This window comes from Lissotriton helveticus, chromosome 1_1 (genome assembly GCF_964261635.1).
Source record: "Lissotriton helveticus chromosome 1_1, aLisHel1.1, whole genome shotgun sequence".
NCBI lineage: Eukaryota > Metazoa > Chordata > Amphibia > Caudata > Salamandridae > Lissotriton > Lissotriton helveticus.
The window spans coordinates 605,878,498-605,905,787 of NC_136057.1; the positions used below are offsets into that span (position 1 = coordinate 605,878,498).

Genomic DNA, 27,290 nt, shown 5'->3' on the forward strand with positions numbered 1-27,290 from the left:
CAATATTCATGAGCAAACAACCACCTTCCCAAAGGTTATCTGATCACTGCTTTGGCACATCAATAATCAATTTTCAATGACAACTGACACCAAGACATTTATAAAACCTTTTCTTGAACAAAATCCAACCAATACAGATAAGGTCCACTTGAATAGCACAGCTCCCACTGCCTCCTCCAAAGATTCACATACCCGCCTTAGCTTTTACTTCATTACTCAAAATGATCAAAGAAAACACCCATGTCTTTCAAGATACTGGGATGCACACAAATGAATGCTTCCAGAGACTAAGGCATATATTCACATGCACTAAAATCATCCAGAGCATAACTATAATCATACAACTCTAACTTAGACCACACATATGTAGCCCCTGTCCAATATTAAACCACTTTTGGCATGGCAAAGTAATAGAGAAAACCATAGCGCCCCAATGAAACACCTTCGACATCCAGGAAGGACTACTGGTCAAAAAGCACGCTGGATTCAGTGCTGATTTCAGTACAGAAACAACAACTTTAAAAATTCTTGAGAACTTGCATCACATTGTTTTTTAATTTAAGGCTCTTATATAGTGTTTAATAGGGTTCATTTTATTTAGGGCTTTTATACAGCATTAAAGGTTCTTGACAACAGTAATGACCATCTGCTTGTTTAAGCATATCTACATGCAGCCTTTAACTATATTGATTACGGCAGGCTTCTCATGACTCTTCAAGACCATACAGGAAGATAAGGAAAGGCTTTAAACTGGTAGATAATTCAATCTTTACTTGGAGCCTCTATGTTTAATTCTGAAAACATTTCTTGTGTCTTGGTGCATCAATAGGCAGACAACAATCAAATGTCTAAAGACAAACAATAGAAAAAGCGGTCTATCCGGACTGCATTCATACTTGCTGGGCAAACTTCTAATATTCAATCTTCGGAAATCAGATTGTCTCCTTATCTGTGCTTCCCTTAAAGGAAACCTCACCCCTTCATAACTGAATTCACTAAATCTAGAAGGTGCCTACTCAACTCCAACAACACCAGCTAAATCCCCAGTGTTCACTCTAGATTACATTCTTACGCTCATCCTACCTATCAACAAAGTCCCAAATGGTGTGCATTTTCATCCTCAAACCTTAAAGAAAGTCAAGGACCTCATTCCCACTGTACATGTCAAAATAGCTATTAACTCACTAGTCATCTCTACCAGAACTTTGGAAAAGCACATTGCGCTGGTGCTCCCCTATTGCCATTACCTTTTCCATTGCATTTCTATAGTGTAGGGTAAGACTAGTGATCATTTAAACTCCATACCCAGAGCCATCACTGACTCTCAATCTCAGTTAGAAGTCAAGTTAGGCTGTATGGCCCACAAGGCCTTCCGCAATAATTTTGACTTGACTTATTCTGTCTTATACATCCAATACATCTGGAATCGCGTCTTTCGCAGCAGCTGCTTTGGACAATGTCTACTCCACCAGATAGCCTTTTTTAATCATTGGTTACCCCCAGAATGCAGTGTGAAAAGTTTTACTGCAAAGTACCCTAATTTCCTAATCCTTTTTAAACCCCAGAATATACTGAGAAATATTTTACTGTAAAGCACCCAATGTTCTCATGTTTTAAAGTAAAGGGCCCTAATATCTTAATATCTATAGACGTGTTTCAAATAAATAAATACAATGACGCATCTATGTGAGATAGCCCCAAACTACCTTCATACCGAAATGAACTACGCTCACTTCCATTTGCACTGATGGCTTGGTTGTAATCATTTAATCAGTGTATCGTATGAAGATGATATCAGCTAGTCACCATTTGCGAAGGTAGTCTCTAGGAGAAACCGGTCACCTCTGCTGAACACTGTCAATGCATCCCTAACCTAAGGTATCTTCCAGAACACCCTCAACACTGGTCACAGCCCACCTCTCCTGCAGAAGATGACCTCACTAAAAAACTGACAGACCACACTCATCTACCATTCCTGGTGACGGTCCTTGAGAATGCTGTAGATTACCAGATTTTCAAGAAGATAAAACCCAGTGTCCTACTGTTAAACTATCAGTCTGGATTCAGACAGCCACCATTAAGGTGGCTGATGACAAGTCTAATACCTGAAAATGGTGAACTATATCTTCTACACCTAGTCAAACTGTCTTCAGACTTTTATTTCAGTCAGACTGAGCACTATTCATCACCCTAGCATTCTACATAGAAGTTTCTGCATGTGTCCTGCTGTAGTTCACGTCTCAACCAATGAGCAGAGCCAAGCTAGTCCAGCTCTTCACCACAGGTTCAAAAGTATCCATGTCACATGTGGCGTTCTCCAAAGATACATACCGATCCATACCCTCTGCAATTATTTTCAAGTACATAAGGTCCTTTTTGGGTGTTTAAATATTGCTTCCATAGGGTCTCCACCATATCATGCACTTGTCGTCCAAGACTTCCGATTACTTTTGACAAATTCTGCTTGCTTTTATACATATTGCTGTATAACAATGTGTTATGTTTTACGCATTAGGATAGTGTGCTTTTTGCTTATATGTTTATCTATATGCTGCTTCCCTATACTGCTCTCTGAGGTCTTGCAGCATCTGGAATTGTAAAATATTATATATATATATATATATATATATATATATATATATATATATATATATAGTCTTATATTTAAATACGTTAAAACACAGCAGAAATATTATTCACATGACACTTTTTGATATTTTCTACAGCATGGTCATTTTAGTGCAAGACACCTAAAAGAGTACACAACAGAGTCATTGTTATAAATGTAGTTATCTCTCCTTACTTGTTTAAATGCCTGTAGAACTTCTGCTCTCTGGCTGAAATGCTTAAATAATAAATGAAGAGCCCCCGAAAGTAAAGGTGGGTAGTCATGCATTATAAGATGAATAAGGACTCTTAAAAACGTCCTGCCACCCTCATCATCAAGCTCCACTGGGTTCTTTTCTTTACTGAAAGACAAGAATGTGAAAATCACGAGACAAACATTAGAGGAGAAGATGTAAGATCCAGTGTATCAACAGAATACACCTAATTGTACAAAACACATGATTTTCATGTTCTTATTCATCCAGCAGTCTGCAGCTGACCCTAGATAGTACATTGACAAAATATGACAATGCATGGGTAATTATATCAAAGTATGCACCTGTTTTTAAAGCACTTTCAGTTAAGATCGTTACAATACAGACATGGTTTCCAGCATTGAAAACCTTGTTTCTGGCCAGTCATGCACGGACATAATTTTGTAACTAATGGCATCAAGAGAAGGAATGCTCAGAATCATGAGTAGCATATGCAGGGGAAATTATTTAAACTTATTTCTTTCAATGTTATTACCATTTCATAATTATAATTTCCTTTTATTACTTCAAATGTCACTTCTTATTTTAGATGTAAAAGTTTCAGACTCTGGCAATCATAGTTCAGAAGCATTCTGAATGTGACTGTTGCGAGCCCCACTCTGGTGCATATTTACTGGGAATTAACAAATGTAGGTGATCATTCCCACTTTTCAAGATGTCACTCATGGAATTGCAGGATACCAAGGTAAGCAGTCTGAGGCACTTTAAGCAATGATAACTTGTAAATTTAGGATGACTAATGTTCCATTCCTCTACTCCCACTGGAGACAAGAGGACTAAGAGATTCAAAATATCAATGCAAACAAATGTTGGGATTTATTGACTTTCATGAAGTTGCAATTACTGCCTGCAAGCATTAGTCAGTGTGCTCTTTACAATAAGCCCACCCGTTAGTAAAGATCAACAATGCTGGGAAATGGTTGCAAGCTGCATCTCTCCTTTGATTTCTCCAATAACTTGACTCCTTGGATACTGTGGCCACGAGTCCAGACACTTTCTTGGACTTCTGGTGTTAGTACGAGCTGTACCCGAACTTGGTTTGCACTTTTTAGTGCACACCTTTGCTACAGAAAATGTGCATTCTGATGTTAACCATGGCTGTGCATGAATAATACTCAGATTGAGTCTTATTGAGTTATGTATCGTGGATGGCATACTCCTGGACCAGGTAGATGCACTCTTTAATCTACATATGCATTAAAGGAGATGGAGATGTATGTCGTGAATCATTTAACTACAATACATAATGTATGCATGTCTCTCAGGGATTGGTGTCTGTCTCCAGATAAACTCTTTGCTAAGCACACTGTGCATTTGCTGACATACCAGAGATGACCTGATGAGTGGAGAAATGCTACTCATCTTTTCATACCAAGCAGATCTTTCCTATAATTCACACATTGCTATCAAGCATGGAACCCATTATCAATAGAAGCTTAGGTTCTGCAAACAGTAACAGGGTACCACATAGAATTTGACGGTGATCTAGTCCAAACTTTCTTTCATCACTCTATAAAATGAACTGTTTTCAAGCAATCAAATTTTATAGGCAATCTTTTTTTCTTTTTTTAGTGAAAAAGGAGAAAAAAAGCTACGTCCAGTAATAAATCTTCACCAGTTCAGTCAGTTTGTCGTGTACACACATTTCAAGATGGCAACAATTCTCGTTATGCGAGATTGTCTCCAACCATTTGAATGGATGATGCAGCTACATTTAAAATACACATCTTTAATTCTACATCCCTTCTCCACATTGCAAATTCCTACAACTTAAAATGGGAGAACAAGTTTTCATCAATTCACAGCACTCATGTGCTATCCTTTTTCAGTCTCTTGGTGCGTCACAAAAAAGTGATAACAGAACTAAGATTTCAAGGTTATTTACAACATGTCAATTTAGGTGACCTTCTTGTATTCCAAAGCAGCAATGTCATTATGGCTCAATTACAGACTAGGATTTCACCTCCTGAAAGTTGGGGTTTGTAATAAATCAACCAAAGCTTTTGCTCACGCCAGTTCAGTCTACAGAATTTCTGGTAATCTGAGCAAATAAAAATTTCTGTAACTCCCGGGTTTGAAACGGGGTACAATCATGAAATAACGTTCATATTTATTGACATCTTCTCACATTCCTCTGCATCACATTGCCAGATAGTGGGCCTTGTAGCTTCATCAATTCAGGCTGTATTTCCATGTATCCTTCATTAGCGAGCACCCCAAAGACTCAAGATTTGTAATCTACAAAGAGTTTAATTTCTTTGGCCCAGAAAATTATTAAAGTGGCAACTTAGTGCCTAGACTACCTTTGCGCCTGGAATAGAAGACCAACTTTCAACTCCACATCATATCTTATATTGGAGTGCTACGTACGTTCATTAGAGTGGGGTGCTAGTTAAGACCAATTCTTGACTGGTGACGCAATTTCTCAGAGGGAGTTGTCAATGCACATAAATCATTTAGAAATTCTTACAGGCTCCTTTGTGATACAAACATTCACAAGGAACCAAGTTTCACTCTTCTCAGGGACCACAATCATTTAGCAATGAGATATATCTTTCAGCTGGGTGGTAAAGATGTCAAAGATTCTAGGCAAAATTGCAAAATAGTTTTGGAAATACTGTTTTCAACCTCACATTACCACACAAGCAGGAAATTTGCCAGGATATCTAATTCCTGTGGCACATTGGTACTCCAGTCAACTAAAACATTAAAGTGATTGGAAACTAATTTCCTAATCTTTCAACACATCCTAACACTCTGGGATCCTCTTTCAAAATATTTTTTAGCTTCTAGACTGAACATTTGACTTCTCCTATTCTACAGCCGGAGACCAGATCCACCAGCAGTTTCTACAGATGCATTACACATTCCCTTCTTTTCGAATGAATTGCCTATCTAAAATTAGAGAGCCAACTTTTTGGGTCATGAATACTCCATTTTGGTCATGGTTTTACTCTATACTAGAGAGAGTCGCATCTATTTGATCCTGGATAATACTTAACCACCTCCGCCCATGCCACAAGTGCACCTTCCCCAGAAGTAATGAAATATAATGTAAATATGTATTTGCAAAGAACCCACTTCGCATAAGGTTTATCGAGATTGTAGGTATTTTAGGCAGGAAAGTTAAAAGCTGCATGGGAAAGAGTAGCAATGATCTCATTTTGCAAATAGCCAGTATTAAAATAGTTTTAAGTGGCTCAATTCTGAGCTGCCATGGCAGGGAACTTTACACTGCTGCAGACTTGGGACTAAACCCTCTTCCTCACACTGGTGTGATTGAATTTAGGAAGAAAGACTATGAGGACAGAGTGGAAACACCGAACAAAGAAAGAGGAGTACAGCACAAACCTACAAGAAAGAAGAATACACTACAGATGCAGGAGGTGACTTGTGAACAAACTTTATCTGTTGAGCCAGGTACACATGCAAATACGAGGTCACCAGAGAACACTACAAAGGATGGAGGTGTCTCTACTTCAAATTATGATTTTACTGATCTCAACAAAACTTTTGTAAACTCTAGATGACATGTTAGATTGGAAGAGATTTTCAGGTGAGTGAGATTAGCGCAAAGTTTATACTCGGAGAACTTTACTACTTATATATTTATATTGATTAGGATTTAAATGTATGTATTCACATGTTTTTTCGATTTCTATTGTACTAAAGTCTCTAATTCACTTCTTTTAAAGTTGCATTTAGAATGCCTGATGGAATCAACGGTCAATCCTGCATTTCGTGATGACTGCTTGCACATTAGAGAAGCCCCATACTTTTTGTTTTCTGCCAGTGTCCTTGCAAATTTAATACAGGTAGGGGGGAAAAGAAGGATATAGTAAATTAGCAAACATTTTTTTTTAAATACCCTGATGTAGGAAATTAGGAACCACTAAGACTTGAAAGGAATGATTCCTCACCCCCTTTATATTTTCAGTGAAGTTTTCTAATGAAAAGCAGTCAGATCTATAGCACTGAGTGCTTCGTAGATTTCCATAAAACACACTGACTGGTTCACAAATGGTTTACCACAAAAGTTAGAAATTTGCTCTTGTAGAATTAGTCCTATATTTGAACCAAATTTCTGACATTCAAAAGATTTGCTATGGATCAAAGGAGTACCTCAAGAGGTCAGTGGCATTCACAGAATCACAATGTATTTCAAAGCCTACCATATACGCATGCTGATAATACACCATGTGGCAAAATGTACATGTTTAAATTTGATGCAAGGGGAATCCCTTCTACATCCCCACTGAATATAGAGTGTTCCCTCCACATTCTCACCAAAGAAACACTTTTGCTCCAAAAAGGTTTGTGTAGATTTTCAGGGTGAGGTGCTATGTGAAAATGTTATGGAATACCCATTAAGTTGCATGTTTCTGGGTAGTTACCTAATCTTCCCAGATATATCACCAAGGCCCAATCTCGACCTTCTCCTGCATTAAAAAAGCAGACTCCAGACTCACTGATTTTCATGTTATTAAAAACACATGATTCAGCATGCCACGTTTGCACACATCCTTCTTGTTATTGGCCATAAGTGGCACTAAGCTCCGTAAAACATTTGTGAATAGGGCACCCATATATACATAGGGAATATTTTAAATGAAGTATAATGTTCCAAAATGGATTAAAGGAGAATACAAGTTTAAGCGATGCCATACCTTCCAGCAAACATGGTTTCTGCCTGAGCAGCAATTTCATCTATATCAGGAACAATAACTGGAAAGATAGAAAACATTTACACAATCAACAAAAATCAGAAAGGTGAATGTTATTTTTGTAGTTCATGTTAAATATTACGCCAACATTTAAATCTTGCAGCCAAATGTTTTTTTTATTTTTTTAATAAACATAGGTTTTGTGGGGAAAAAGAGACGTAAGCGGCACATCGCTCTGTTCACTGCTGTTCAATAACATTTGTGCTAGTACACAAAATAGCACGTGAAATATGTCTGTACTGGTCCTAGTTCAATAATGTACTTGTGCCTCTAACACTGCATTCGGCTATTGTGGACAATAATGTACATTTCACAGTAGTTAGTCTCAGTTCATGGTTAGCCCTCTGAAGCGGCCACCTGCCAAGAGTTACATTAAAATGCATAAAATAAATAACACATTCCACTTTTTTATTTTTCTACAAAATTATCATATACCGCAATTCTTCACGTAGGAATACATTTTGTAACCAATCGTATAATAATGCATTCCTCTGTAAAGGAGAAGAAATAACCAACTCCTTTGAATCAATGTCATGTAGATCGAATTTCAACAAGTTCCTGGAAGGTTAATACTCCCGAGGAGAGAAAGTGACAATATCCTTAAACGATAACACTGCTTTTATCAATGATTTACAATGAAAAGATATATATATATATATATATAAATATATATATATATATATATATATATATATATTAAGAAAGTTATGCAGAACAGGGACATTCCAAAACGAATCTTTGACAATAGCTAAAACATTTAAGATGGATTGTCAAGGCTACCATAGGAAACAAAGCTGATTCTGGAGATCACTGCGGATAGTATGTTTTAACAGGGCTTTGAAAAACGATTTTCATTGCAATTCATAAAGCACTACCCAAAGAAAATGACACATATACGGGATTGTGCCATAGAATCGTTATTAGCCTGGAGAAATTGTGTTCACCTAGTCAAACAAGCCTTGACAAAGCCAATAGGTCTTGGCAATGCGAGCTACTGGAGTTGGCTATTTTTTTTTATTTTTTATAACATGGCCAAATTAGTCACAAAGCCAATAGGTCATATAGGTGAGATCTCTTGGCTTTACCAATGCTTGTTTTTCTCTGGCAGTACAGGAGGGAGTGAGAGGTCAAGGACAAGGTGGGGGCTTTTTACAGGTCAAATCCCAACCAACAACAGAAACAGAAGGTGTCAAGCATCAATGAAGAATTAGGAGGCAAGCAACAATGCTGGATGCGGTGGGAGGAGGCAAAGTAACAGGACGGAGTGGGATGGGGAAGCAAGCAATAACAGAGAGAGAAATGGGAGGGTGGGTGCATCAAGCAACAACAGGGAGAGTGTAAGAGGGGCAAGCAACACAGAGCAACAGGAGAGTGGAGGGGGCAAACAAGCAACAATATGGAGCGAAACAGTAGAAACACATGAAGGAGAGGGCCTGCACACACATGCACTCTTATGGAGTGCCTCAACTGAAGGAAAAAAAGTAGGTCTGAAAGCATGAGTAGTAGAAGGGCACAAGTACTTCTTCCACATTACAACTGTTGTAGGGTAATCTTGTAACTTTGATTTTATGTGAGAATTTTATAAGAGTATCTCCTAAAGTTACACTTTCATTTAACCTGCATTGTATGTATGTGTACGACTAGAGCTGAAGAAAAAGTGAAGCTTCTGTAACCTCTCACTGGGGCAGCCTACTTTCATTCTTGCCAATGGAGGCAGGAAGATCATGAATGAAAATTGTCATATCATGAATGAAATTTGTCTTTGAACCTGAACTCATTAGTTGCGGGGCTGGAGCAAACACGCTGCAGTTCCTAAGTTGTAATGTAGGCAGCTAAATTCTCCTACCAGATATCCGGTTAGACTAGTATACTGGGTAGCGGGAGTGACCTTTTGTTCTTTTAATAATCTTCCCACACTTAGCTCAGCGCATGAAAGAGCAATAAGATCCCTTAAGTTGCTTGATCTTAGACCTAATCAGCTACCCAAAATCAAGAATACACGTAGCAGATATAGGCATTTGAATGGTTTTGGGGGGACAAACCACTTTCCTTGGCATCAAACAAAGAGTTTTCTTCCCCAAACTGGCATCTCAGTACACATAAAAAAAACAGTTGAATATGTTTACCCTGTTTCTGATTTAGCGACCAAGAACTGTGCATATGTCTGCAGTAATATTGGAACACAGGGCCAGGTCTATTCACTGGGAGGCATGTATCAAACCCAAGAAACCATGCTTTGTTCACTCATAGCGGGGCTTACACTCTAGATGCGTGGTGTGTGAATGTTTATCATTTCGCAGCATTGATGACAAAAAGTCTAAGTCAAAAACGTCTTAAAGAATTGTAAATGTAACTATGAGCACCTTGTGGATTACAAGTGGAGAATGAGCAGTTGTTAACCCCTGCACCAGCAAAACACTCTGGTGCTCACAACAGGTCTGCCTGGGAGAGACGCCACTCTAAACGAAGGATCTTGCATGCTTCTCCAACCTCCAGGTGCATCAGTTCCATCTCAGAACCTTTACCTCGATTCAGAATATCTTTGTTACAATCCCCTGCTGAGCCGACTACAGAACACGGACACTTGGAAGGACACTATAAGCGACCAGCTCCCACTGACAGTCAGAAATCAATTGAAAAGCAAAGATATATTTCTTCACATCTCAGAGTGGTTTGGCTCATGATACAGAAACGTTTACCCATAAGGACACAAATGTTTTCTTACCTCTATAGAGATTAATGCACATCAGTTTAACCGAGGCCACCATCCCTAATCCCCAATTAATCTGTTTGGACAATTAAAATGATTTTTAACCAGATCGGATTTTCTTTCCAGATAATTCACTCTTAACAATTTAATATAGCCCTACTTTGTATTATAGAATGGATATTGCCCAGGAATTAAATTCTGTATTTATCTTGTTCCTATTGGAGCAGGGCGTGGGGGATGTCTTTATGACTGGTTCATTCTGTAATGGTGCAATGGGCAACAGAACAGCCTGCAATGGTGCAGACATGTATGGAATGTGAGTAATTACCAGAGGTTTATATTAATACATGGATTTCTAGCTATTAGTTTTTTGTTGTCCACCCCCCGCCGCCCCCCCCCCTTCTGCTCCGCGCTGGCCTTCCGCCCCCCGACATTTTTCCCTATAGGCAACTCCGGCCAGCCCCCGCGCTGGTGTCGCACCGGACACACTTGCTTCCACCGCCTCAGACCCCCTTTCCATAGAGTGGTGCATGTACACGTATACTCTGCTCATCTGTGGGTATTTGGTCTCCTGTTTCTAAGTCTCCATGTTTTGTTGATTATTGTCACTCATTGTTTTCTTGAGTTTAAAGTACGATTTGGATATGTATAATGCCAAGGGAATATATGTGTAAAGTTGCAATTATCTGTAGGGAGTATCGAGTGCCCTCACTACGCTATCCCGGAGGAGAGATATGTAGAAGCAGTCGACAGTCCCTGTGGATTAGCAACCACTGTTGCTCCTGTTATCTGTTGATATATGGACAGTATCTGTAACTATTGCCCAGTGGACTACTTTGATCTATTCGTAAGTCAGGTGTGACTGTCGTTTATTGTACAATATGCATGTCCAAAGGAACGGCCATGACACATGTTCAATTGCGTTCTCTAGTCACTGTATATGCACTGTCTAATGGCTTGATCTCTGCTTTTTGAACTAATAAAAACATATTCAAACAAAAAAAAAAAACAATTGTTTTTTGTTGTCCAGGGGAGTTGCACAAACAGTATGGCAGTTAATCTTATTGTACCATTGCGTGATCTACTTCTTCTATGAGAGGATTTATAATGATAGGATAACCAAGCTCTTTTATTTTTTCTTTTTTTTTTTTACAAAAAAGCACACAACCTACCATACATATTTGACAAGATATAAAATGTAATGTTCACCTGACAAAGATGGAGAATCAGGTACCACTGTTGAGTTTTCAACACCAGAGCCACTATCGCCAAATTCTTTCTTGTAAATGGAAAGCATATATGTTATTCTGTAGTCCAGTCTGACGCTAAGGATGAACTGCAAAATAAATAACATAGAGAGGTGCTCCTTAATTGTTTTGTTTACGCACAAGTACAATAATATATGTGTCAAAAACCCAAAGAAGTTGAAAATAACAAATAATCTGCATAAAGCAGCATGTTCCCTGCTGAAAGCTATCACAATTCTCAAATGTATATGCATGCAAGGAAGACACACACTTCCATCATTCATAAGTCAATACAATGAGTAGCATTTCATTAGGTTACGCTAACACCTGGTAATTGAAAACATCAGTAGCAACCATTGTATAAAAGATAGCTATTATTTTACTGTACAGGAGTATACTGTGTTTTATCACAAGGCCAGTAGCCATGGATATCCTTAATGTTCCATACTTATGTAAACTTAACACATTTAAAAAGATTATATTTGCTTTTTCAGAGTACCTTTTATGCTTCTGAGGCACAATATCGCACGCTTAAGTACGTGAAAAACTCAATTGAAAAAAAACAATCTGCTTAAGCACTGTGTTCGCTGCTGAAATCTGTATGTGAGCTACAAATCACACATTTAAACGCAGGCAAGGAAGACACACACTTGCATTATTTCCAGGTCAATACAATGAGTAGCATTGCATTAAGTTACATTAACACCTGGTAATTAAAAGGCTCAGTAGCAACTATTGTATAAAAAGCAAGTTATTAGTATTACTGTGCAGAAGTAGATTGCGTTTTCTGTTGACAAATGATGATTAGGTAAGAGGTATTTCCAGTATCCTCAATACAGGTACCGATATAGGACATTAAGGGCAGGTGCAGTTGAGATACGCGAAGTTTAATCACAAATGTTTTCTTTTTCTCTTTTGTTCCTTATGTTAGCGTTTATTTTCTTTTCATGTAGATTGCGTTTTATCACAAGGCTAGTGGCCATGGATATCCTGAATGTACCATTCTTTGATAAACTTAGAAAATTCGAAAAGATTACATTTGCTTTTTCAAAGTGCATTTTATGTATCTGAGTAATAATATCACATGCATTATGTGTTTAAAACTCAACTAGACATTTCAAATTGCGAATTTTGATTCACAAACTCTTCTGTATTAGTTGAATAAGTGCCTATGTAATTTCCGAGTGTATAGGTATAACAAAGTACATGGTAAAGCCATTTGCTCTAATAACATACCCAAAATCTTACGTTTTGAGGAGTTCTAGTCCCTATTATATTATGCCTTTAACTTAGGAGTAAATGTATTATTTACAACTATTAATATATTTCAAGATGTACAGAATACATTTTAGAAATATAATGTAAACATAATTTTGAACGTTATATTATTAGAATTCTCGAAGTTAGTTCAGCTAAATGATAATTGGGTTATGATTCGCAATGTGGTCATTGCTAAAGAACAGACGCTTCAAAAGTAGTATTAGCACTGAACTCGGAGAGTCAAATGTCTTACTTATTCATTTTTAAATACTAGCAGTAAAAACTCATTTAGTATACACTTCAACTGGCTTGACCAGGCTTCACCGTACATAAAGTAAACAAGTAATGCACATGATGTGGGTATGCTGTTGTAAAGCATATTGCAATGACGGTGCCTGACTGGAGCAGTGGTTGATGCAGTCAGCCAGGAGGCAAGATTGAAAGTGTATGCTTACTAAGTAACTGTCTTTTATGGAGAGTGGTTATTTCAAAACCGTGGCATAATCTAATATATCTTGAATGAGATGAGGATCAATATTGAAGAGATTAGCTAAGCTCAAACTCCTCCCAACAACAAGAATAACAAAAGAGCTTGGAGAATTCAGAGGTAGAAACCAAAAGCAGACAAAACTAAAAGGTGCAAAAATCAGGAACAAAAATTAAAGGAAGGGGAAAAGAGAGCAACAAAATATAAGGGAACAAATGTGCTGTGATGCACCCTTCCCCTACAAGAAACACCTTACATATGGTTCCAACAAGAACTGACATCACAGGAAAGGGTCCTACGTCATCATGCATTGGGAAGTTCAGAAATCATAAGTGCTATCAAATAACTTGGACACAATAGGCATCAGTAACAAAGGATCTTTATTTAGATAGAAAATACATACCAAACTAGCAGCTAGATAGCCCTAAATGGCCAAATAAAAATCTCATTTTTTAACTGATGGGAAGGGGAATTGGAGGATCTGCACAATCCTAGCCTGAAAATAACCTATAAAGAGATGTCATGGAACTAGAATGCAAAAACTGACCGAATGCTATAACATAACACCCAAGTAGAAGTATGATGAGCTACAAGAAGAATGTCCATGATCTCCTCCAGAAGGTGATGGGCTGAGAACACTAAACAGGCAAGTAACATTAGTGTATGAAGATTTGCGTACAACATACTTCTCCCTTCCTGAAGCAAAAGGTTCTCTTGGATGGCGAGAAAAAGAAGGCAGAACAAGAAAGAAACAACGGACGCCAGGTCAAGTCTAGAGCAATAACTATCACGAGAAGCCTGCAGCTGTATTTTCTGAATAACTCTCTGAATTAGCAGCACAAGAGAAAAAGCATAGTGAAGGAGATAGGTTAAGAATAGACAAGGAGTATCCAATACAGAATCCTCGTGGGAAATTCCATATAATAGAAATGAAAGCACTCTTTCCCCAGTTACAGTCACAATGATGTTTGTGCTCCAGACACATTAAACAACCTGTGTCAGAACTTGCAGTTATTCCACTCTTAGTAAAAGGGGGCAGTCAATGCCTTCCGAGTTTCTATCCTCTCCAGCTAAGTTGCTGACAGACCACTTATCTTAACTATGACCCAATCCCATAACTTCACAGCCATGTGTGTTCAGACAGAGCTAACACGGTTGTGATGTCTTTCAGAATCTGAAAAGACTTCAACTTAGGATGACAACCATTGAGAGCTAATGCCATCACTCTTAACTTCAATACATTCATATGCATAGTTCCTTCACCATCAAGCCAAAGTGCAATGAATTTCATATCTTACAAACATGCACGCCACCCCTACAGCAAATGATTCTATTACAATTCTTACATAATGCCAAGGAATCTTGAGTGGATGCTCCATAAACAAATGTGATAGCATCTCCCCCATTGGAAGCTCTGTCTCATTGGAGGAGAAAGGTAAATCACATGCTTGAAACGACTATAAAACTGGTTCTATTGATGCCCTAGACATCCCTGAAGTGCTCTCATCCTTAATCTTGTGAACAGGAATAAAAAGATTCGAGCCACAAAACCTCCCTTTGATGGCTTAGTGAAGCCGTGAATATTGCAATTATATTCATCATGCTCACTAATCTCTCCAGTGGTGGAAAAGCTTTTAATGGCAGAGTCTCCAGAACCACACCTTTGACCTGAACGTGCTGAATCAAAAGAATGGCTTCTTCAGATTCACTGGGACTCCTACAACATGTAACAGAATGACTGCATGTTACAAAACTTTCTCAAGTAGAGGCAATACCAATACTGTAAGAAGTCAACTAATAGATAAAACAACCCTGATGATGAGAAACCGCACACTACCACCATTACTAATTAAACGCCTAGGGAGATTACTTCAGCCCAAATGGGAGAACAGCACACTGATAATACATACTTTCTGCATTAAACCTGAATGGTTGGAATAGTGGAATTACGCATCCTGCAAGTCAACGAACCCTAACCACTCCTGGTCTTGCAGGGCTTGAAATACCTGCACTGTATCTTGAATTCTCTGTTTGGCAGAAAAAAGATTAAGAAATCTCAAATCCAAAAAAAAGGGAAACTATGGGTAACTTTAGGACTCGCCGTAGCAAAGAGAAACATAGCGAGACTGTGGGGGGCAGCCACACCACCAACACTTAGTTCCTGGAAGAAAGATATGGATTGGTGTATGGTCCGAGAGAAGACAGTGTATATGGCGAGGGGTTGCCCCCGAAAATGGGTTGTGGTATGGTCCAACTGGAATGACTACCGTGGTAACATATGTGAGCCCCCTCGAATCACCCCCATCGACGAGCTAAATGAATTGTGAGTTCCGAACTAAATAGGCAGAACCCAGAGAGTCATTGTATTAGAAACAGACGTGTGAAACCTGTGATTTTCCAACAAATGCACTGCAATAATTTTATTACTTAAATGTGATGACCACTTTATATTGTTCTTTTGCAATAAAAAGTAAAAAAAATAAAAAAATAAAATCCCAAATCCAAAATTGGACAAGGGAGATCAGGGAAGGGCACCATCTCTATGACACCATTTCACAAAAGAGCAGCAACAACCATTATCAAGAGGTTTGAATTTGTGGAGAGAAAGTTGTTTAGGGGAATGAGTAGTCGTTTTACAAAAAGGAGTACACAAGCCTTTCCCTTAACATTTCAAGGACACACTGGTCCTATGTAATTCTCTGCCCTTTTTTGTTAAAGGTTTTCCACCTGTCCTTTGGCCAGAGTACTGTGCGTGGAATAATAAATGGCACAGAGACGTTTTTGGGGTTGCTGAAGTGTAAGATGAGGACAAAGAAGGCTGCCTGCTGTCCACCTCTCTACACCTCTGCAGGAAGGAAGGTCTTCCACTATTGCTGAACTGGAGGGTGCCCCCGACTTGCAGTGACAGCCAAAGCTCCAGAATGACTGTTGCTAGGGATGAAATGTATGGGATCTGGAGATAACTCACAGAGTCATAACAGAAGCCGGAATCTGCTTAAATCTTTCCAGGGAAAAGTCACCTTTGATTTCTAAAAAACCCTTTGGCTAATCACATCTTCAAAAAAAGCGTATAGTTCTCATTCATGAGTAGTGATGGTTTACAACACCAATAGACACAAATCTAGAAAACACATCTAGAGTGGTGAGCAAAAGCTCTTAAAGAAACCAGTGGTACTGTCCTGTCCACCTGGGTATAGCTAAAGTTGTCACCTCCCATGCAGCACTGGTATAACAATACCACAAACAGGTTTTATAGGTGTCCCTTAATGTAGTCTATTGCCTTTAGCAAATACCTTCCTATCAAATGCTTATAGAGGGTCATTTTGAACAGCGTTCTGTTTCTTGCCAGAGGAACCCTGAACCATCCCACAGTGTGCTGAGAATGCATAGTTAGAAAGGGTTGGACTGCAGGATGCAGCCCTACATCTATATCAGCTAGAGTGTGGCAAGGACTGACTGCAGTTTCTCCCAGCCTCTTTCACTCTACCCAGCCAAATCTTCAAGAAATACAGAAACATGCCTGCTGGTTGTTTTTCCACCAAAATCTTTGTGCTCAAGGGAGACTTAACTAGTCCTTCTAAAGTGGAAGGCCCAGTGTCTCAGCCACTTTTTTAATTTCACCGTACAGAAAAAACTTCCGCTGAAGGTTTTAATACTTGATCACCAACAACCAAGAAGGAAAGTCTTTCAACAAACAAATGCATTAAATCATAAGTGCCATAAAAACTCTCCACCACTTAACAGCTAACCCTCTTCCTTCAAATCCTACCTCAATACTGGGCAGATCCCTTTAGTACATGAAAATGGTCCCCTGAAACATTTTCAGGAGGCTATAACAAACAAGCCAAAAGTAACAACAGGGAAGCTATGTTTGAGGATATGCTGTGCATAGCTAGGTTTGGCAAAAGCATGTGTAGTATTCTCATTTGGAATACTCTTTTAGAATTGTTATGTTTTCTCTGTCTCTGTACATTCTGTATGTGAGAGTTGGGCAGAGAGAGAGAGTTGCGGCTTTGCACTGTGGATGTTTAAGCTGTTCCCTGGAAATAAATTGATTCTTATTACCGATCCTGCCTACTGGATTACTTCAAAATTTTGGTGACGATTTTTTATCTTTTTCATGTTTTTCCTGAACAGCGTTCACTTCTCTCTGAGGTATTTTACGATTCTTGTGTATTGATGGCACCTGCGGCTGACAGTTCGATGGATCTGTCAATCAATCAATCAATCATGCCATTTGTATAGCGCACTACTCACCCGGGAGGGTCTCAAGGCGCTTGGGGGGAGGAGTATGCTACTGCTCGAACAGCCAGGTCTTGAGTTGTTTACTTAAGGCGAGATGGTCCTGGGTCAGCCGAAGGTGGATGGGGAGGGAGTTCCAAGTCTTGGCAGCCAGGTAAGAGAAGGATCTTCCTCCGGCGGTGGCTCTTCGGATGCGTGGTACGGCTGCGAGGGCGAGGCTGGTGGACCGTAGCTGGCGGGTGGGCGTGTAGAAGGTCAGGCGGTCGTTGAGGTACTTGGGGCCCAGGTCGTGGAGAGACTTGTGTGCGTGGGTGTGGAGCCAGAACGTGATCCTCTTGTCAATGGGGAGCCAGTGCAGGTTCCTCAGGTGGCAGGAGATGTGGCTACGTCGGGGGACATCCAGGATGAGTCGGGCGGAGGCGTTCTGGATGCGCTGGAGTCTTTTCTGTAGCTTGGCTGTGGTTCCGGCGTAGAGAGCGTTTCCGTAGTCCAGTCGGCTGGTGACGAGTGCCTGGGTGACAGTCTTCCTGGTCTCGGTCGGGATCCAGCGGAAGATGTTGCGAAGCATACGCAGGGTGTTGAAGCACGATGAGGAGACGGCGTTGACTTGTCTGGTCATCGAGAGGGAGGGGTCCAGGATGAAGCCCAGGTTGCGTGCGTGGTCGGTTGGCTTGGGTGCGGTGCCCAGGGCTGGGGGCCGCCAAGAGTCGCCCCAGGCGGAGGGCGAAGATCCCAGGATGAGGACTTCCGTCTTGTCCGAGTTCAGTTTCAGGTGGCTGTCCTTCATCCATTCGGCGACGTCTTTCATCCCTTCGTGTAGGCAGGTTCTGGTGGTGTCGGGGTCTCTGGTGAGGGAGAGGATCAGCTGGGTGTCGTCGGCGTAAGAGATGATGTTGAGGTTGTGCTGGCGTGCGATGGCTGCGAGAGGTTTCATGTAGATGTTGAAGAGGGTGGGGCTGAGTGAAGATCCTTGCGGGACGCCGCAGATGACTTCGGTGGCCTCGAAGCAAAACGGGGGGAGGCGGACTCTCTGTGTTCTTCCGGCGAGGAACGAGATGATCCACTCCAGTGCCTTCTCTTGGATACCGATGCTGCTGAGGCGCTGCACTAGGGTGCGGTGGCAGACCGTGTCAAACGCAGCGGAGAGGTCCAGGAGGATGAGGGCCACTGTTTCCCCCTTGTCGAGCAGGGTCCGGATGTCGTCGGTGGCTGCGATGAGGGCGGTCTCGGTGCTGTGGTTGGCTCTGAAGCCGGACTGCGAGGGGTCGAGGGATCCGTTCGTTTCGAGGAAGGCGGTCAGCTGTCTGTTGATGATCTTCTCGATGACTTTAGCAGGAAAAGGGAGGAGCGAGATGGGGCGGAAGTTTTTGAGATCGGTGGGGTCCGCTGTAGGTTTCTTCACGAGGGCGCTGATCTCGGCGTGCTTCCAGCTCTCCGGGAAGGTGGCGGTGTTGAAGGAGGCGTTGATGATGTTACGGAGTTGGGGTGCGATGGTGGAGTCGGCCTTGTTGAAGACGTGGTGTGGGCAGGGGTCGGTCGGTGATCCGGAGTGGATGGTGTTCATCGTGCGGGCTGTGTCTTCGGTGGTTACCGTGGTCCAGGTGCGAAGGGTGGCAGTGGGGGGCGTTGGTTCGATGGTTGGGTGCGTGGGTGGGGCGCCAAAGCTGTTGTGGATGTCGACGATCTTGCGGTGGAAGAACGAGGCGAGGGAGTCACAGAGGTCTTGTGACGGAGTGATGTCGTTGGTGCCGGTGCTGGAGAACTCCTTGACGATAGTGAAGAGCTCTTTGCTGTCGTGGGCGTTGTTGTCCAGTCGTTCCTTCAGGGATTTCTTCTTGGTGGTGCGGATGAGCTGGTGGTGCTTGCGGGTAGCGTGTTTGAGGGCGGTCATGTTGTCGGTGGTCCGGTCGAGGAGCCAGGCTTTCTCGAGGGTGCGGCAGGTCTTCTTGGAGTCCTTGAGGTCGTCGGTGAACCAGGATGCCTTCTTGCTTCTGGGTCTGCTGGGAGGGTTCTTTAGTGGCGCGAGGTCGTCGGCGCAGGCGGTCAGCCACTGTGTGAAGTTGCGGGCTGCTTCGTTGGGGTCCGTTGTGTTGGCGGGTGGGCTCTGGCTGAGGGAGGTGGTGAGCTGGTCTGTGGTGATCTTGCTCCAATTCCTGTGAGGTACCTGTTGCGGGTGGTGGTGGGTCGTGGATCTTTTGAAGCTGAAGTGGACGCAGCGGTGGTCGGTCCAGTGGAGTCTGGTGGCGTGGCTGAAGGTGATGTACTTGCTGGAAGAGAAGACGGGATCAAGCGTGTGGCCGGCGTAGTGGGTGGGGGTGTTGACCAGTTGCTTGAGTCCGAGGTTGGCGAGGTTTTCCAGCAGGGCGGTGGTGTTGCGGTCCTTGTTGTTCTCCAGGTGGAAGTTGAGTTCCCCGAGGAGGATGTAGTCAGTGGAGGGGAGGGCGTGCGGGCTGATGAAGTCTGTGATGTCTTCTCTGAATTGTGTGCGTGGTCCCGGGGGTCTGTAGACGAGGGTGCCTCTGAGGGTCGTCTTAGGGTCGGTGTGAATCTGGAAGTGGAGATGTTCGGCTGCGGCGAAGGAGTCGTTGGCGTCGGTCGTGATGCGGATGGTGTTCCTGTGGACGATGGCGATGCCACTTCCGGTCTGGTTGATGCGGTCCCTCCTGAGGATCTTGTACCCGTCCGGGGTGGCGATGGCGATGTCGGGTGCAGAGGAGGCGTTCATCCAGGCTTCCGTGAGGAAGGCGACGTCCGGTGATGTAGCACCGAGGATGTTCCAGAGTTCCACGGCGTGTCTGTGGACGGAACGGGTGTTGATCAGGATGCACTTGAGGTGGTTGCTGCTGGTGTTTGTCTTGGCGGGTGCGGGGCAGGTTCGGAGGCAGGTGAACTTGCAGGTGCAGCAGGTGAAGGGTCCGTGGGTGCGTCTCGGGGTGGCTCGGCAGCAGGCGTGGGTCCGGCCGGCATTGAGTGCGTTGAGAGTGGCGGTGTCATAGGTCAGTCGGGTCGTCTTGCCTCGGCGGGGAGGGCCAGGGGTCCTGGCGCTGGGCGCGGGCCAGACGCGAACTGGCGCAGACGGGCTTACCTTTGGCGCACCTTCGGCGCTCAATCGGCGCTCCCGCTGCGCGCGTCCGCTGCGCGGTCGCTCTGGGGGCGTCATAAGTAAGGAGCCGGGAGGGAGGAGCAGCTGGGTGGCGGGAGCGGGGCGGCGAATGGAATCACAGGGGGGCGGGGGCGCAGGGAGGCAGCGGCGGGAAATTCCAAGAAGCAGCGGGCAGCGGGAAATTCCCAGGAGCAGCGGGAAATTCCCAGGAGCAGCGGGCAGTGAGCGAAGGAATCTGCAGGCAGGAGGCGGCAAAGGCAGGCAGGAGCGGCAGCAGTGAGTGGGGCGACCAAGCCCTGTGGAGGGCTGAACGGTCACCTGTGCTTTGATTGCACCAGCGGGTGACTATTTTGCGTGGAATATATTGGATTTTGTGATGCTTAACTTTGTTTGGAGCTTTGGCAAGTGTTTTGATCTCAAAAAAGTGTTATTGGGACTGGACTAAGGTAAACTAGTTAAATATTGCATCTGGCTATAGTTTTCCTCTGTCAACTATCTCTGTGTGATCACATTTAAGAACCAACAACAATTTGTACAGCGAGTTGCATCTCCGCTTTATGCATTTTTTAAAAGGAGTACCTGTGTTCCAGAGCGCTTGTGGATCTTTGTCTTCTTCGCCTTCGCTACCGATGATGCCTTGCGCTATCTGAGGAGTATGTCACGTCGTAACGTAGCGTAACGTAGGACGTAAAATGTCTGGCGGCCATTTTTAGGTTTCGTGGCAATTACAGCACGCAGCGCTGTCTCGCCAGAGATCTATTGTTACTGACACAGCTTTCCAGGAGACAGCACCTGGCCGCACGCATTTCCTCTCCGAGGAGGCGACCGGAGCGGGCCACGCGCACGCGAACGCGCTCGCTGTGGCCAGCTGCTGTCTCCTGGGAAGCTCCAACACCACACACGCATGCGCATACACAGAGACACACACACGAGCGCCCATGCATGCACGCACATACAGACACACACACCCCCACATACACACACACGCGCACACAAACAAGTGCACCACCCCCCCCTGCCGTCGCACACATACACACACACACACGAGTGCACCGACCCCCCCCAGCCCTTTTGAACTTACCGGGCCAATCTCGGGGGACTCCGCTCTCAGCACGCGGCAGGGGCAGGCACCCGGCATGTGCCTCGTGCCCCCTCCGCAGAGTTCACGCTGCGGCTCTTGCCAGCTCCTTTCCCGGGGCTCCCTCTTGGTCAAGGGAGCCCCGCAACACTTGCGCGACCTCCTGCTGGCGGCCCCGGGGCTCTCCACCGCTCACAGGAGCCCCGGGCCGCGATACGCATTTACTCCGCCTGCCTCCTCTTCCGGTCCGGACGCGGCCCCGCCCCCTTCACAGGCGACATTGCCTGACTTCCGGTGCGTGCGCGGCGGGATTCCGGGGGCATTTTGTGCCACACAAACCTTGCCAATTTTTCACTCTCTACCCCGCCCGCTTCCCACGAAGGAGGCCCGGCCCCCAGGAGCGGGACCGGGTTCCAGAGTCCTGCTGCCCTGGGAGCGGAGACGCCGCCAACGGAGCCCCGGAGCAGCACGGAGACAGAGTGAAGTCCCCAAGAGGCCCGGTGAGTGCGGACGTCTCGAGGCGGGGGCCCCAGTGTTCTTTAGAGGCCCCGTGGGGGCCCGGGCATACTCCTGGAGCGGCCCCGGAAGGCAGCGTGCCGCTCCCCCTTTAATTCCAGCAGCTCTGCAGGCACTGTTATTTCGAGTCCCCAGAGGGGGGACTCCAACGTTTGGGGAATATTGGTTCAAAGCCCCCCAGGGCCTCCTGGCGCCATTATCATTTCGAGTCCCCCAAGCGGGACTCCAGCATCACGGGGGCAGTTGTGTTTGCTTTCTTAGCCCACGAGGGCTCCGTGGGCCATCATTGTACGAGGGGGTGCGTCGGGGCACATTGCCGGTGCCCGCCCCCCCCTCCTGCTAAAGTGGTAGCGGCATTTGGTTATTTTAGAGCCCAGAGAGGCTCACAGCCCACCGTGCCTGAGGTGCTTCATCAGAGCTGTGTGAATAATAACAGTTGTGAGCCAGTGCCTGAGGTGCCACATCAGAGCTGTGTAAATAATACCTGTGTCAGCCCCGTGCGTGAGGTGCATCATCAGAGCTGTGTAGAGCTGTGTGAATAATAACAGCTGTGAGAGCAAGGAAAAGTCCTCCAGCCTCCCAGTCCAGCAGGCATCCAGGCAGCCAGGGTTGCAATTAGTGTTGCAATATTTAGAAATGCCAAAAGCTCAAACTTAATTACTGCGAGACCTATTGCATTGCAAATGCTTGTTGTTTACTTCTGTTTGCACGATAGCTGCTCTTCAATCGCAAGACGTAATCGAGACTTTGTATTTCCGACATTTCAGGGTCGATCCAGGTACTTTTTCTGTCCCGTCGTGTGACTTTTAATCAATTTTCTGGAAATAACATTTTCATCGCGACTTTGACATCGGTGACTACGTTTTTTTATTTTAGATTATTGTTTTAACAGTCCACTGTGTATTCCAGATTATTTAATGTATATCACTAATATTTAGTAATTTATTTCTTTAGGGTCAATTTTGTTTTAGCATTTAACATGTCCAACATCATTGCTCCTCCGCATTTCTTACCAGTTGCAGGTGAACCAAAAATGGAGTGGGACTTATGGTACCCAATGTTTTTGGCGTATGTGGATGTTTTGGAGCAAGATGGTTGTTCTCCTAAGAGAAAGCTTGCACTTTTGAGAAATTGTCTAGGACGGGCAGGTTTGAAGGAATTGGCAAACCTACCTCCTATAGAAGGTTCTGGCGACATCAATGTGTTTGAGGTTACTGTTAAACAGATGAGCATTAGGTTTGGCAGGAAAATTAATACTGTCATGGAAAGGTTTAAGCTTTATTTCCGAGCTCAGAAGGAGGATGAATCCATTGAGAATTATGTAGCCGCATGGCGCACTTTAGCTGGTTCCTGTGCTTTCGAAACAATTAATTTTGAACAAGTTTTGAGAGATCAGATTATGATGAAAACCAAGAGTAAGAAAATTCAAGAAAGTTTATGGATGGGGACAGAATCCTCTCTTAGTGCTGTATTAAATATTGCTAAAGGGATTGAACAATCGGAAATTTTTGTCAGTGAAATCAGAGGGCAGGTAGTGAAAAATAAGGAAATAATTCCTGAAGTAGCAATTGTAAAAGATCATTCCAATCCTAGGAAACCTCCTTTTGTCTTTATTAAGAAGGAGAATTTTGGAAGAGACAACAAGTTTTTTGGGAAAAAGGCTCAGATAATTTGTTACAGGTGTGGTGGCACTTACCATGTTGGAAGTTACAAAGGGTGTCCTGCTTGGAATAAAATATGAATTAAATGTAAAGAATCTGGTCATTTTAGCAAAATGTGCAGATCTTTGCAAAAAGTGAACTTAGTGTCATCTGAAGGAAGTGAAGAGAATCCAGGACAAATTTCAGAAATAAACAGTCTGTTATGTGTTGGTGACACTAAGCACAAGGGTTTTCCCAGTGATAAAATTTTGGTTAATGGGAAAGAAATTTCTATGTTAATTGAGTCATGTGCTTGGTACAGTATCATCGGTAGAAATATTTTTTATGAATTTTGGAGTACTACAAAACTACTTCCACCGGATATCCAGCCGGGTGGTTATTCTGGTCATAAAATTGACCTTGATGGTTTTATGTGGGCTGACCTTAAGTTCAAAGACAGGACTACTAGAGGGAAGGTTTATGTTGCAACCAAAGGGGTATCTATTCTTGGTTGGCCTCATCAGCAGGAAATGGGTATTAAGCTTGATCCTAATGCTTATCCACCTGTCTATGTTGTGCCTCCTGAGGATGATGAGTTCATTAGTAAAATAAGAACTAAATTTCCTTCAATATTTACAGATAATTTAGGAGAGTTCGTTAATTTCAAGCACAAAATTATTCTCAAGGAGGGTGCTGTTCCCGTCCGACACAGAGTTAGGAATGTACCATTGGCTTACTGTGAAAAATTGAAATGAATTCTGTCAGATTTGGTATCTAAGAAAATAATTGAGCCCACAGAATCCTCACCTTGGGTTTCACCAGTGGTTTTATCACTTAAAGGCAATAGTGAACTTCGTTTATGTGTAGATCTTCGCAGCTTGAATAAGGAAATTTGGATTGATAGTTACCCTTTACCCCATATTCATGAGTTAATTTCCACACTTTCTGGGGTTTGTGTTTTCTCAACAATAGATTTAGCTAGTGCCTATCATCAGGTGGTTTTACATGAAGAATCTAATGCCCACATGCATCAAAGTCAATTGCATTCGCAAACGGTGTGAATCGCAATTTTCGGCCGTTTGCGAATGCAATTGACTAATTTGGAATGCATCAAGCATTTCGCAATTTTAGGAATCGCAACCATGTTGCGATTTCTAAAATTGCGATTGCATTTAAGAAATCGCAATTTCAGATTTCTTAAATGCAATGCATGATCATTTTTAATTGCGAATTCGCAATTTGGAAGTGGTAAATTAGCATGAAGTTGAACTTCATGCTAATTTACCGAAAACTTTCAAATATGCACAAATTGCATTTTTGAAAGTTTTAATTTACACACACACATGCCCTTGGGGCATGTGTGTGTGTAAATTGCATTTAAAGTTACATTTCAGGGGTGCAGGTAGGGGTTCTTTGGACCCCCCCCTGCACCCTTGAAATTGCATTCACATTTTGCGAATCGCAATTTGAAATTCGCAAAATGTGAATGCCTTCCCATTCATTCCTATGGGCCTTTTGGCCTTAAGGGTTTTCCTTAATTGCGATTCGCAAATTGTGAATCGCAATTAATGAAAAATACCGAATCGCAAAAATAATTGCGATTTGTTCATGCATTGCAGTTTGCGATTTCTAAATTGCAATACCTTAATTTTCGCAATTTAGGAATCGCAAACGGGTGCAATGATGCATGTGGCCGTAAGTTTCTAACAACTTTTATCACACCGGAAGGCATGTTTAAGTATTGCCGCATGCCGTTTGGTTTGGCTAGCGCGGCATCTGTCTTCCAGAGACTTATGAAGGAGGTTCTAGAGGGATGTGAGGGTGCCATTGCTTTCCAAGATGACATTCTAATTTTTGGAAAGGATTTTGAAAATCATGATAAAAACTTGGAAAGGGTGTTACAATGTGTACAGGAAAAAGGTTTGACTTTGAAATTTTCAAAGCGTAAATTTAGACGGAGTAAAGTGGAGTATCTTGGCCATGAAATCTCATCACAAGGGATCAAGCCCAAATTCAATCACATTCAAAGCATTTCTAATGCTCCTGCTCCATTAACCAAGGAACAACTTGTATCATTTTTCGGTCTTACAGAATTTTATAGTAAATTTGTACAGGACTATTTCTCCAAAGTTCATCCTTGGAGATCATTGTTGAAGAAAAATGTAAAGTTTGTGTGGAACAAAGAGCAACAGTATGCCTTTGAATTGCTTAAGAAAGAGATTATAAATGCTCCCTTTTTAAGATCTTTCGAGGTTGGCAAAGATTGTATTGTGGATGCCAGCAATGTTGGTTTAGGCTCTGTATTAATGCAAAGGAATATGGGTGAAGAGTATGTAGTTTCATATGCATCAAGAACTCTACGGGGTGCTGAATATAATTATTCCACCATCGAGGAAGAATTGTTGGCGTGTACTTGGGCTATGCAACACTTCCGTCAATTTCTGTGGGGTACCAAATTTCGTTTAAGGACTGATCACAAGCCGTTGATCAATATGTTAGCGGCTGGTGGTGTGAGAACTTTGACGCTCGTTTGGCACGTTTGGCTGCAAAATTACAAGAGTTTCAGTGTGTAGTTGAATATGTTCCTGGTCGTCTTAATGTGCATGCTGATTGTATGTCTCGTTTACCGTTATCAGGCACCCTTGATATTGCTAATGTTGGATTTGATATTGATGTAGCATTTTCTATTGAAGATGTCAATAGTGAGACATCCAAGGTTTTGTCTGAGGTTATTTCTGAAACTGAGTGGAAGGCAGCTATGTGTGAAGACAGTGTTTTGTCCGAAATTGTGAAGTTTATGCAATTGGGCTGGACTGAAGAACGCAAATTATCTGGTGATCTTTCGTCTTTTTGGAAAATAAAAGATGAACTTATGTTTGATCAGAGTTTTTTTAACTCGAGGGGATAAAATAGTCCCTCCTTTAAGACTAGGAGAGAAAATTGTTTCCATGGCTCATGGAGGGTCATATGGGTATGTCCAGCACCAAAAGACGTATAAGAGAGTTCTATTAGTGGCCAGGAGTCGATGGTATGGTTGACAAATGGGTCAGATTATGTCCTCCTTGTGCCAAAAGTCACAAATCTGTCAAACCTATGGTTGTCGGGGTTTCTCCCATGGAATTTGTTACGACTCCTTGGAAGAAACTTGGGATTGATATCATCTGTCAATTCAATTTGTCTGCCAATAAGGATGTGTTTGCTTTGGTATTAATTGATTATTTCTCTAAATGGCCTGAGTTGAAGATAGTTGATAAGATTGGGTCAGCGCAGGTGATTGAATTTTTGGATGAAGTTTTTTTGCAGGGAGGGTATTCCTGCAGAAATTGTTTCAGACAATGGTCCTCAGTTTATCAGCAGAGAGTTTGTTTCGTTTCTTGAGAGATGTGTGATAGTACATAAAA

General features: G+C 42.8%; 1 protein-coding gene across 3 annotated transcripts in view; it reads right to left on the minus strand.

Moving 5' to 3' along the window:
* Positions 1–27,290, minus strand: part of ITPR2 (inositol 1,4,5-trisphosphate receptor type 2) — a 1,735,249-nt gene that overhangs the window by 967,122 nt on the left and 740,837 nt on the right. For all 3 annotated transcript variants that reach the window (XM_078674117.1, XM_078674116.1, XM_078674118.1), the window contains 3 exons: positions 11,526–11,652; positions 7,550–7,607; positions 2,804–2,969 (listed from right to left, as the gene is read on the minus strand). In XM_078674117.1, the coding sequence (XP_078530243.1) occupies positions 2,804–2,969; positions 7,550–7,607; positions 11,526–11,652 (351 nt within the window). The remainder of the gene's footprint in view (positions 1–2,803; positions 2,970–7,549; positions 7,608–11,525; positions 11,653–27,290) is intronic.